This window comes from Natator depressus, chromosome 2 (assembly GCF_965152275.1).
Source record: "Natator depressus isolate rNatDep1 chromosome 2, rNatDep2.hap1, whole genome shotgun sequence".
Taxonomy (NCBI): domain Eukaryota; kingdom Metazoa; phylum Chordata; order Testudines; family Cheloniidae; genus Natator; species Natator depressus.
In genome coordinates, this window is record NC_134235.1 from 159049407 (window position 1) to 159062519 (window position 13113).

Genomic DNA, 13113 nt, shown 5'->3' on the forward strand with positions numbered 1-13113 from the left:
ACCCCAGATCCCGCACCCCCATCTGGAGCACTCACCACCTCCTGCACCCCAACTCCCTACCCCAGCCTGAAGCCACCTCCCACACCTTGAAGAACCCCTCATTTGTGACCACAGCCCAAAGCCCCCTCCTGCATCCTCACCCCCTGCCCCAGCACAGTGAAAGTGAGTGACGGTGGTGGAGAGCGAGCCACCTAGAGAGGGGAAATGTAGTGAGAAGGGGGCGGGGCCTCCGGAAAGGGTCAGGGCAGGGGTGGGGCCTCAGGGAAGGGGAGGGGCTAGGGTGTTCAGTTTTGTGTGATTAGAAAGTTGGCAACCCTAGGAAAAACTGGGCTCCACTGTATAGGATACAGACATAGACGTATTTGATATATGTAAGAAATACCAATTGCAATTCTATTGTATTGTATTATAATGATTGATGGCACTGGTAGGCTTGGAACTTGCTTAAATTTTTTAAATATTTCAATAAAACATTTCAATAAAATGTGTTCAACTGATATCTCTCTATATATATTGTGGCTATGGAAACTAAAGCTCAGCATTTCATTTTAATCATGGGTTAGGGTTAGGGTTTTGGGGTTTTTTCATGACAGAAAACTGGGATCCCTGATTGTAAGGCATTTTGGCCCTGATTCAGGAAAGCACTTAAGCAGATTATTACCATCAGGAGAGTGAGTTTGTGTGTGTGTGTTTTTTGGGGGAAAAAAAGGGGGGGGGTGAGAAAACCTGTATTTGTGCTGGAAATGGCCCACCTTGATTTTCATGCATGTTGTAAGGAGAGTGGTCACTTTGGATAGGCTATTACCAGCAGGAGAGTGAGTTTGTGTATGTGGTTTTTGGAGGGGGGTGAGGGGGTGAGAGAACCTGGATTTGTGCAGGAAATGGCCCACCTTGATTATCATACACATTGTGAAGAGAGTGGTCACTTTGGATGGGCTATTACCAGCAGGAGAGTGAGTTTGTGTGGGGGGGGGGCGGGGGGGGCGGAGGGTGAGAAATCCTGGATTTGTGCTGGAAATGGCCCAACTTGATGATCACTTTAGATAAGCTATTACCAGCAGGAGAATGGGGTGGGAGGAGGTATTGTTTCATGGTCTCTGTGTATATAATGTCTTCTGCAGTTTCCACAGTATGCATCCGATGGAGTGAGCTGTAGCTCACGAAAGCTCATGCTCAAATAAATTGGTTAGTCGCTAAGGTGCCACAAGTACTCCTTTTCTTTTCACTTAAGCAGATGATTTCTGAATTGGGGCCTTTCAGATGAAAAGTGCTCTCTCTCTCTCTCTCTCTCTCTCTCTCTCTCTCTATAAAATATTACATCTTAATTTGCATAACTGATATCCCTAAGAAGCAATAATCTGTTCAATCTTTTGGATGGAATGTACAATTATGGATTCTGAACTGAGAAAATAGGATAAAATTGTACATTTTCCCCATGTGATACTGAAATTATTTCTGTGCTGGACTAACAACTCCACTGAGACCCTGATGGCCGAATGCACAGATCAGCTTCACCCAGGCATAAGAGTTAGTAGGAAAAGAGATGACTTCCAGACACTGAAGCTCCTGTAAGTGTCGAGCTACTGAGGAGTGATTTGAGTGCCTGATCTGTATGAAGTAATGCTTTAATTTGCAGTTGAATGACAAAAATAATGAGGAGGACTTGTGGCACCTTAGAGACTAACAGATTTATTTGAGCATAAGCTTTCGTGGGCTAAAGCCCACTTCATCAGATGCATCCCATGAGTAACTGAAGAGAGACTTTGCAGTGTAACAACTCATTATGCCTCTTCCGTGTCATTTCCCCCCACCCCCCTCCGTGATTGTTGCTTAGCACTGAGCTGCAGATACACACACACACAGGTTATGTGCTTGTAGTTTCCGATAAAGCTGGTGATTATGAAGCATACTCGTACACTAGTCTCAGTAATTCCAAGACACATTGCTGCCATTGATCTTTTATATTTTATAATGACATCTGTTGAGCTGTGGTCACAAAATTACATATCACTTGATTCCAAGAGTTACTTTTTTTATTGTACATGCCAGAGGAAAAGATCATTTTTTTACGGTGGCTGTTGCAAGGAGAAGATAATCTAATGAAGTAATTAGAACAGGTTAAGATAAAATAAAATCCTGGATCTGAACTGTGACCCTCTGGTTCCATGCGTATAACAGGGTACACTCATCGCTGTGGCACCTCCTTATGGCTATGTCTGGGGAATAACTCCGCCCAGTCTGACACCTGTCTTTCATTCACGCTACAACCGCTCTGATGCGCCAGAAGTTGCAGTGCTCCCTCTTCATGGCCTTGCCTGGCCTCCAGCCAGGTTACTAGATTTTCCCTGCCGGGTAATCAAAGTTTTGCCCGATGACCTATCTCAGGTAATCTTCCAATGCATTGCCCAGACTGTGCCACTTCCCCAGTGGCTGGTAGAGGAACCTGGGCCTGCCCACTACTCCAGGTTCCAGCTCAGGGACCCTCAAATCAGTAGCCCAGTGCTGCACTGTCCCAAACCTTGCTGCCTTTTTTCTCTAAGCCTTTTCCTATTCTGAAGGGTTCATGTTTAGTCCATCCACCTGGAAACAGTCAGGGCACACCCTGACCGTTGTGTAGGAGCAACACATTGCTCCATCCAAGGACGAGGACCAGATATGAACCCTGGGAAGTTAATTAAAGGACAGTAATCGTGGGAAGCGTCCTTGGCCTGGCCTCAAGGCCTGAGAATTAGGATTGTAGTAGATAGAGGCTGGAAAATAAGAATATTAATCAAAGTCATGTATTCCTTTGTTGTGTCTTTTTGCGGTGGAAGTAGGTAATGCGCAGGGGGGAGAAATATAATAAAAGGGAAGGTGGAAAGCTGACAGGCAGCAGCCCTTTTCAGCTAACCAGCTTGCTTGCTTGGATAAACCTGTGTTCTGTCTCATCATTGAACCGCCACAACTGGCGCCCAAACGTGGGGCCCTCAGCACTCACCTCGCCCGGCAAGGGTTTCAGACGCGTCACTCATCCGCTTCGCAGATCCCGGTGAGTATTTTTCATTGTGGTAAGTATGGGAAGCTCCCTCTCTGCTTTGCAAGTGCAACACCGCAATGAGCTACAGTATCTGCTGCGTAAGGCTCAGCATGACTGCCCCGCTCGAGAACTCACTCTCCTGCTACAGGAGGTGAGTGCCCAGTGCCCGTGGTACCCTGAAGCCGGAACCCTTAAGCTAGCGGACTGGGAGCGGTTGGGCCAGACATTGCATGAAGAGCCTCGGGCGCCCGTGCAGGCTTTACATGCCTGGCACCTCTGCCGCGATGCGATACAGCGTGTTGCCTCGGACAGGCCCTCCCTCGCGAGGCTGGTGATCTCACCACGCCCGTCGGCTCCTGCAGCCACCCCCCCTCCTACCGATGCAACACAGTGTGTCGCTTCGGAAGAACCCTCTCCCGCACCAACAGAGGGGCTGCCGATTTCGCCACCGCCGTCGGCTCCTGCAGCCATCCCTCTCCCTGCTTCGCCCCCAGTGCCTTTATTACCACCGCCTCCCTTACCTTCCCCGCCAGAGCCGGTCTGTGATTACCATCCCCCCCTGAAACCCCATGCTTCGGGGCCCCCCAGGGGGTCGTCTGCATCTGCTCAGAGGCTTTCGCTGGTGCAACAAATGGTGCACGCAGCGAAGGCTCGCTCAGATCTTACAGCAGAGGAGCTGGCTGAGCTGGTCTCGGTTTGTCCGGTGACCTGGCAGAACGATGGCCAGGGCAACCCGGTTGGAACCTGGGTCAGTTTGCCTTACTCGGTGATTAGAGAGGTAAAGAAAGCAATTCGCGAGTTCGGTCTGACTAGCACGTTTGTGCGTGGTCTCATTGAAGGGCTAGGTAGTGGATACTCCCTGATCCCTGAAGATTGGAAGGCGCTGTTGCGCATGATGCTGTCACCCAGTCAATATGTTATTTGGATTAGTGAGTATCGGCAGGAGGCGGAACGCCAGGCCCAGATTCATAGAGCGGAAGGTATTATTTTTGAGCACTTGGCAGGGGAGGGACCTTTTGCTACCGTTGAGATGCAAACTCAACTCCCTCAGGCCCTCTTCCCCCTTATTTCCACCTGCGCCCAGCATGCTTTCCGGAAGGTCCCGGATTCAGGCAAGCCTACTAAAAGCTTTGTTAGTATCCGTCAGGGTGCATCAGAGTCCTTTCTGGATTTTACCAACAGATTGCAGGAGGCTATCCTCCGACAGGTGGATAACGCTGCGGCAGCTCAGGAAATCCTGTTAAAAATGGCAGTTGAAAATGCAAATGAGGATTGCCGCCGCGCTCTCCAGACGGCGCAAGCCTCTGGCATTTTAGAGCTCTCAGACATGCTACGGGCGTGCCAAAACATCGGCACACAAGCCCATAAAGCTGGAGTTCTGGCTGCCGCCCTAAAAAGAACCGGAAAAGAGGGGAAGCGTTGTTACCGCTGTGGCAAGGAGGGTCACTTCCAGCGGGAGTGCCGCTCATCAAAGGCACCCGCCCGACCCTCAAAAAAGTGCCCCAAGTGTCAAAAGGGCTATCACTGGGCTAATCAGTGTCGTAGCGGGCCGGGAAACCGCGCGGCGGGTCCCCCCCGAACCCAGGGCCAAACGGGGGTGTTTCCCACTCAGACAACCGTTCCTCTGCCTTAAAATCCATAGACTCTATGAGGGCGGCGACTGCTGGAAGTGCAGGGCTTGATTTAATCATGCAGGAGGACACTGATTTTCGGCTGCCAGGGGAGGTCTGCGCCATACCTACCCAGGTGACGGGACCTCTCCCTGCCGGCTTTGTGGGTCTCGTTCTCCCTCGCTCTCATGCTGGGAAACAGGGCTTTTTTGTCATCCCCGGGGTCATTGATGCCGATTACACCGGCATTATTAAGGTTCAGGTGTGGACTCATCTTCCACAGTCGCTCCCGCGTGGACGATCAATTGCACAATTGATTTTAGTCCCCTATCAGGTGCCAGCTGCCGAGGATCGAACTCGGGGCGGAGGCGGCTTTGGATCAACGTTGTCTCACTCGCCGTCTCACAGCACGTCCTCTCCACTTGTTGCTCTGACAATGTCAGTCCGCCCCTCGAAACCTCAGTTAACACTTCTCTTAAATGATGTTCCTTTCACAGGGCTGGTGGACACTGGAGCTGACGTTACGGTGATTCGTGATCCAGAGTGGCCGGTTAGTTGGCCTACGGTTCCTTCTAAAGAGTTGTGGGGGATTGGGGGTAGTAAACCCGGGCGACAGAGTTTGTCTTGGGTCACAGTCTCTACACCGGGAGGCCGTACCCTTGCTACTATCCGCCCTTTTGTGCTCCCTGTCCACCTCAATATTTGGGGCCGTGATTTACTTACAAAGCTGGACACCACCCTCGATATTAATATCTGATGGCTCAAAATCCTCCCTCACCCACATTGCCCTCCGCATTGCCCTTGGTATGGCAATCCTTAGAGCCCGTCTGGATTGACCAGTGGCCCCTCCCTCTAGAAAAGCTAAAAGCGCTTCAATCGCTTGTGCAGCAGCATTTGCTGGCACAGCGCTTGGAAAGCTCTACTAGTCCCTGGAACACCCCGGTGTTCGTTATTAAGAAAAAATCCGGTGCATGGCGGCTGTTGCATGACTTAAGGGAAATAAATAAATGCATCCAACCTATGGGCCCCTTGCAATATGGATTACCAAATCCAAATTTAATTCCTCAAACCGATCAGCTCTGTGTGTTAGATTTAAAAGATTGTTTTTTCACCATCCCCCTTTGCCCACAAGATCGCGAAAAATTCGCGTTCACGGTGCCACAATATAATAATCAGCAACCCTCTCAAAGGTATCAGTGGAAGGTCTTACCCCAGGGAATGCAAAATAGTCCAACCTTGTGTCAGCTTTTTGTGGATCGGGCCCTCACCCCTTTTCGTGCCCGGTACCCTACGCTAAAGGTCTACCATTATATGGATGACATTTTGCTTAGTGGTCCCCAGGTCACGGAACAACAGATTGAATCTTTGTCTCAAATCCTCGGCCAAAATGGCCTGTTGGTGGCACCAGAAAAAATCCAACGCTCTTATCCCTACCACTACCTCGGCCATAAGGTTTTACAAACCTATGCTGCTCCGGTTCGTCCGGCACTAACTCTACCTCAACCCCTAACCCTTGTTAAATTACAACAGATTTTGGGTCATTTAAATTGGATTCGGCCCTATTTTCGTCTCCCCACCTCAATGCTGCAGCCGTTGTTCGAGCTCCTACATGGAGCCCGAGCACCGGGTGCAGTTATTGCCATCACTAAAGAGCACATTGCCTGCATTCGACAAATTAATGCAGCATTAAGTCAGCAGTTTGTGGACAGACCCCCTGAGGTCCGTCCCCTACGGCTGATTCTTCTTGCCACCCCTCATACGCCCACTGCGGCTCTGTTTGTACCCCGTACGAATACAGCCGTCTCTATCATAGAGTGGCTGTACCTCTCCTCCACTCCTCCTCGGAATATTTACCCATATCTAGATGCCCTGTCTGATCTTGTTCGTAAAGCCCGCCACCGTGCAGTGCAACTTACTGGCACTGATTTAGTTGATATTGTGTTCCCCTTGTCCCGTAGTGAATTTGATTCCTTGTGCCACACCTCCTTGGCTTGGCAGGTTGCTCTTTGTGATTATGTGGGAGAAATTTCTTATAATCCCCCAAAAGATCCTCGGTTGGTAATTACACAAAAGGTGCCTCTAATTGTTCATCGTCTTAGCCGCTCTCAACCCATTGTTTCTGCTGTTACTCTTTTTACTGATGGCTCTCCACATCGAGGTGTCGTCACCTATCAATCAGGTGACCCCCCTCGTTGGCGTTCTCGTTTTACACTGCCTCAGCGTTCCGCGCAGCGTTCAGAACTGGCTGCTGTTATTTTAGCCTTTCAACTTTTCGCTGATTGTCCCTTTAATTTAATTGTGGACACCCATTATGTTTATCAAGTGATTGATCATTTACCCCTTGCCCTCATTACCCCTCAGGTCGATGTGGACCTCCTTCGCCTATTTTTGTCTTTGCAATATCTTATTTCCACTCGTAATTTCCCTTATTTTGTTGCTCATATTCGCAGTCATACCCCTCTGCCTGGGTCACTCACTGAGGGCAATGCACGCGCTGATCGCGCGTTACGTGGTCAGGTAAATTCCCTCTTTTCTGACCCCATTGAAAGCCATGCCTTTTTCCATCAGTCTGCCTCTGTTTTGGCCCAGCAGTTTCACATTCCTGCTGATCATGCACGTTCCATTGTTCGTTCCTGCCCCCACTGTGCCGCTGCTGCTCCTACTTTTTCTTATGCCGTTAACCCCAGAGGTACTGCAGCAAATCAGCTATGGCAAATGGATGTCACTCATGTGCCACAGTTCCGCCCCTATTCCTTTTTACATGTTTCTGTTGATACTTATTCGGGATTTCTGTGGGCAACCCCACAGCGTGGGGAAGCCACTGCTAAAGTTATTCACCATTTGCTAGCCTGTTTTTCTGTTATGGGTCGCCCAAGCCAAATTAAAACGGATAATGCCCCAGCTTACTGCTCCACAGCCCTCTCCACTTTTTGCGCCCGATGGAACGTCCGTCTTAAACACGGGATCCCTTATAATTCCACGGGCCAAGCCATTGTTGAACGTGCCAATCGCACGCTCAAAACCTTGCTTGATAAACAATTAAAACAAGGGGAGCTGCGTCTCCGAACCTTAGGAGACATTCAACAACAAATGCATATCCTTTTGTTTACTTTAAATAATTTAACGCTGAACGCAGATCAGCAGACCCCCGCGGATCGCCATTTTCACAAATCTGAGGTACTGGAAAGACCGCGTGTCTTTTACCGTCAGCTGCCCGATCCGCAGTGGCTGGGCCCAGTACCTCTAATCACTTGGGGTCGGGGATATGCTGCTGTGTCTCTCCCTGCAGGACCGTTGTGGGTTCCAGCCCGGTGTGTGCGACCGGCACTGAAACAGCATGGCGTGGCGCCAGGGGCTGTCGAACCCCATACCGGAGTTTCAGCTGACCTTGGAGGAGAACGTGGTGCCTCCCGGGTCGACAACGGCGGGACGGAAACGGAAGAGGCGTAGCGTCCCAAGCCAGCCCGTGACATGGGGAGCAGTAAAAGCATTGGTCGCGGCGGCTCAACGAAGACTGGCAGCAAATCAACAGCCAGAGACTCCTGAGACTTTGTTTGTGGCGATTCTTGCCCAAATCACTGCTAATTCTGTGCTGATTGTATGCCTTTTGTGCCTGCTATTTCCTGTAGGGGTTGGCTCGGGAGCGCTTCCCCCGTTACGGGCCCGAATGACATATAACATATGGGAAAGATTGGCTTCAATAGCAAATGTTACCCACTTTTGTTTGTCTGATTCTGTAGCAGCCGGAGAATTGTTAGGTACATGCCTTATACCAGTATGTCATCACCCTGAGGAAATAGGGAATGAGACAATGCTCGCTGCTTACGCGAATCTCTCTTCCCAGTACTCTGGCATGGCTAATTGGGGCCCGGCCAACTATACCTTGCCTCACACGGCTATATCCCTCCACACACCGTACCCGGCCGGGGCCAACAATGTCACCTGTGCGCGTGTGGTTAATTGCACTAGTACAAAGGTGCCCTTGGGCTGTCGGCAAATTCCTCAACCCCTCTTAAATTGTTCCCACGCTGTAAATGTTTCATACAATTATGGCCATATCATCCTACCATCAGGGTGGTTTTTTACCTGTGGCTCACGCACCTTTAGTTATATTTCTGCAAATTTAAGTGATGGCACCCTTTGCTGTCTTAGTAGAATGACGCTTATATTGCCTTTTGCCAGCCAAAGGCACAGTAAAAGAAGTGTACCCCTTTCAGATAATTGTGTTGCAGATGTTGAGCTTTTTAGTCGCGCTGAGTATACTGCTTTAGCGGCCTCCATTGTTGGGGTCCCCGGGCTTGCCACTTATACAGCCAGAACCTTAAATACCCTGGCGTGCTTTGCAGCGAAGGCAATTAATACAACATCCAAGGCAATTGCCCTACTTAATGCAGAGCAACATGAATTAAGGGATGCAATCTTGGATAACAGAGCAGCCATTGATTTTCTGCTCTTAAAACATCACCTAGGCTGTTCCACGTTTCGGCATATGTGTTGTTTTAATTTAACTGATAATAGTCGTTCCATAGAATCTAGACTGGCCGAATTGGCCAATCTTACGGCACACATACGTCAAGATGTGGGGTTTGAGGGCTTTTGGAATTGGCTTACAGGTTGGCTGCCATCTCTAGGATGGCTGCGACAACTTTTCGGTTATGCTGTGTTTGTGATCATTGGGCTTATTTTTTGCTGCTGCTGTGTACAATGTATTCCCTCTTTGCTAAGGCTTTGTAGAGATTCGCCCTGGCAAGCTCCCCGAGTTATGTCCTTGTCAGTCTGGGAGTTAAATTGCTTGCAAAAGCAAATTGACGGCTACCATGAGATGGCCGAGTATAATTAAACAAAAATCGGGGGAATGAAGGGTTCATGTTTAGTCCATCCACCTGGAAACAGTCAGGGCACACCCTGACCGTTGTGTAGGAGCAACACATTGCTCCATCCAAGGACGAGGACCAGATATGAACCCTGGGAAGTTAATTAAAGGACAGTAATCGTGGGAAGCTTCCTTGGCCTGGCCTCAAGGCCTGAGAATTAGGATTGTAGTAGATAGAGGCTGGAAAATAAGAATATTAATCAAAGTCATGTATTCCTTTGTTGTGTCTTTTTGCGGTGGAAGTAGGTAATGCGCAGGGGGGAGAAATATAATAAAAGGGAAGGTGGAAAGCTGACAGGCAGCAGCCCTTTTCAGCTAACCAGCTTGCTTGCTTGGATAAACCTGTGTTCTGTCTCATCATTGAACCGCCACACTATTCCACCTCTATCAGGCTTCCTTCCCACCACCATCTCCCTGGGTCTGGCCTTCCCTCAGGGCCAGGATCCCAGGGCTTCCACTCACCCCATGGGTTTCTCTGTCTTTCCTCTCTGAGCTCAGAGAGTGACCTCAGGCTTTCACACTGTAGTCCCTTTCAGTTGCAAACTTCCTGACTTTATATCAGCCCTGCCTACTCCTGTGTAGCTGGGCTCCATCCTCAATCAGCAGTTGCCCATCAAGGCCTAATTAACACCTTCTGAGGCACATTCGTGTTTTCTGAATTAGTGTGGGGTGAACACCCCATCACAATGTGAAATGTTGTTTTTGAGCCATTTCTGTCCTGTTAGAAATTGAGAAGTGCTGGAAATCTTACAAGAAAGAAGTCTCTCATTTCTGGGAAGTAGATGGAAAATAGCTGTTCTCTGAGTCTTTCATCTGCAATATGTAAATTAGGAGCTGTCTGAACAGATGCCTGGCAGCTCAAACTGTATCAGAATCAGACATATATGCACAACCACATTATGGGCAGCATTCACCAATATATTCTGGATGCCTTGTGCAACTCTAGTTATGCAAAGTAGGATTTCCGACTGCTTTGCATTACCAGCATGGCACATAGAAAAGCAGCAATGAATCTGGCCCTGTATGTTATATATGATAGCTCCAATTTATCACATGGCTTTGCAATTTACCACCCAGATATGGCATAGTCTAAATAACCAGATCAATGGAGAATGAGGAGAAAAGAAGAGGCTAATGAGCAATAGCTCTAGGCAGGTGATCAGCACCCTCAGCTCCTATTCACTTGACAGGGAGTTGAGGGTACGCACAGCTCAGCACCTCTTGAGTCTGAGCCTAAAGAAATGTGTCTCATGGGATGAAATTACATAAGAGACACAATAGTCACATTGCCAGTAGACGTACAGGACCAATTCTGTATTAATCCTCTGGGGATCATGAAATGGGAGATGAAATGTAGAGGGAACCTTCCATTGGTTGAACGCATCACGGCCACTTTGCACAGCTGGAACACTAGGAAACAGCTGCAAGTGCAGCTAACAAACTGAGCTAGTAGATATCCAACAACCATCTCTTCAAAAATAAGCAGGGTGTCCCGAGTTCTTCATCCGGATGAAAAGCATGCCTGGTGCTATCTATTCCACTGAAATTTTGGGAAGAGATTATGGACCGGATCTATATAAGGGCTGCTTTTCACCCTACAGCCAGCACTAAGTAGCCCTAAAACTGCCATAATCAGCCCACTGGAGGATCACTGTAGAGCCAAGGTAGCAACTTCTATACTACTCCCTCTCCCCTGCAGCTGACATAAGGGCTTCTCTGTGTGCTGGAAGATCCCCAGCTACTTTCTGAATGCCTTGGGGCCTATAATCTGCTTGAATTTACTCCAGGGAATGGCCTGATGCACAACCAGCCAAAGATTCAGGGGGTGGGAATATGGTTCAAAGTCACCCTTGTGCAAATATGCACCTTCCTAAGGTGTGCTGTGTGCCCAGTGGCTGTAGCAGAGGATCTGGGCTAATTTTTTTCTTCCTAGGAAATATTTGGCAGCTCAGGAATCACTATTATTCCTGTGAGCACTGTGTGCACTGAATTGCTATTTGAATTTATATTTGTTTTTTTCCCAGTATACAGTAGGTTCCATGATGTACCTTAAATTGGTAAATCATGCTGACTGAATCACACAATTAATTCCTTGAGTCTGCATTTGTTTGCCTGTGCTTATATAGAATAAAGTTTATCTAATAGGAAGCGTTTTCTTCACACCTGCCGCAGCACTTATTCTCTTTGGTGGATGGGTATGATTTGAAAATTGTGAAGTACACATCATATATTGTTAAATATGGACACACAAACCTTCAGACAGCATCATTTTTTACACATGAACAATAAGAGTTTGAAAAACCAATTGCTCATGTGATTGCACACTTATACTTGGACAAAGCACTGAACAAATTTTTGTCTCATCACTATCAGTCTGTGATATATGTCCGCACCTTAAAATTATTGAAACAAATTTTGGAAGGAAAATAATTTTATATCATTCTTCTTTTTTAATCAAAATTCATGTGGTACCAAGTCAAACGCCTTACCAAAATCTAAGTATATTATGTCAACATTGTTACTTTTATCAACAAAATTTTTAATCTTAAACAAAAAGATATCAAGTTAGTTTGACAGGATCTATTTTCCATAAACCCATGTTGATTTGAATTAATTACATTTCCTTCCTTTAATTATTTATTAATCAAGTCTTGTATCAAACACTCTATCATCTTTCCTAGAATTGGTCAGGCTGACAGGCCTAAAATAGCCTGGGACATCCTGTTTATCCTTTTTAAATATTGACTTTCTTCCAGTATTCTAGAACTTTCCTAGGGTTCTAACACTTATTGAAAATCATCATTAATTGTCCAGTGAGCTCCTTAGCCAGCTCTTTTGAAACTCTTAGATGCAAGTTATCAAGACCTGCTAATTTAAAAAATGTTTAACTTTAGTAGCTTCTGTTTAACATCCTCCAGAGATACCAGTGGAATGGAAAGTGTTATCATATGATGAAACTATATCAGCTGTTTTCCCCCAAATACAAATAGAAATATGTATTGCACACATCTGCTTTTACTGCATAATTATTGATAAATCTCCCATTTCCATCTAGTAATCGGCCAGTACCATTGTTAGCATTCTTATTGTTCTAAATATATTTAAAATATTCCTCTTATTGTCCGTAACCCCGCTGGACATAGATTTTTCTTTGTGTTCCATTTCTTCCCTAATCAGTTTTCTACATTCCTTAACTTCTGATTTATATTCATTACTGTCAACTTCCCATTTCTTCAATTTGTTATAACTTTTTATACCTGCCTTCACTTCCCCTCTAAATCAGCTCAGTTTATTTTTTTTTTTTTTAAACCAGAACAGGCTTCTTACTCAGTTGTGGGATTGAGGCTTTTGGGGCATCTAGTTAGGTGTTCTTAAATGACACCCAATTATCATTCACATTTTTTGATTAAATGTTTTCTCTCAGCTGATTTGGCTCATAATTGTTTTCAGCTTTGTGAAGTTGGTCCTATTCAAACACCATGTATATGTACTACTGGTCTGGACTTTATTCTGTTTGCACATTATAAAGGCGATCAAGTCATGATCACTTGTACTAAGCTACCATTAATTTTTAGTTCTGTGATTAGTTCCATGTTATCTGTCAAAATGAGGTC

At 46.9% G+C, this 13113-nt stretch overlaps 1 protein-coding gene across 2 annotated transcripts; it reads left to right on the forward strand.

Moving 5' to 3' along the window:
* The first annotated feature begins 3050 nt into the window (after positions 1-3050).
* LOC141982821 (endogenous retrovirus group K member 8 Gag polyprotein-like) lies at positions 3051-8712 on the forward strand. Of its 2 annotated transcripts, XM_074945222.1 has the most exons (3): positions 3051-5176; positions 7077-7143; positions 7916-8712. In XM_074945222.1, the coding sequence occupies exon 1, from the start codon at positions 3054-3056 to the stop codon at positions 4647-4649; it is 1596 nt and encodes a 531-aa protein (XP_074801323.1). In that variant the 5' UTR covers positions 3051-3053; the 3' UTR covers positions 4650-5176; positions 7077-7143; positions 7916-8712. The 2 variants fall into 2 exon arrangements, with proteins under 2 accessions (XP_074801323.1, XP_074801324.1); XM_074945223.1 differs by lacking the exon at positions 7077-7143 and having other exon boundaries at positions 7916-8710.
* The last annotated feature ends 4401 nt before the right edge of the window (positions 8713-13113 follow it).

Excerpts from the sequence above, each read along its gene's own strand:
- LOC141982821 (XM_074945222.1), top strand. The coding sequence starts at position 3,054 with ATGGGAAGCTCCCTCTCTGCTTTGCAAGTGCAACACCGCAATGAGCTA.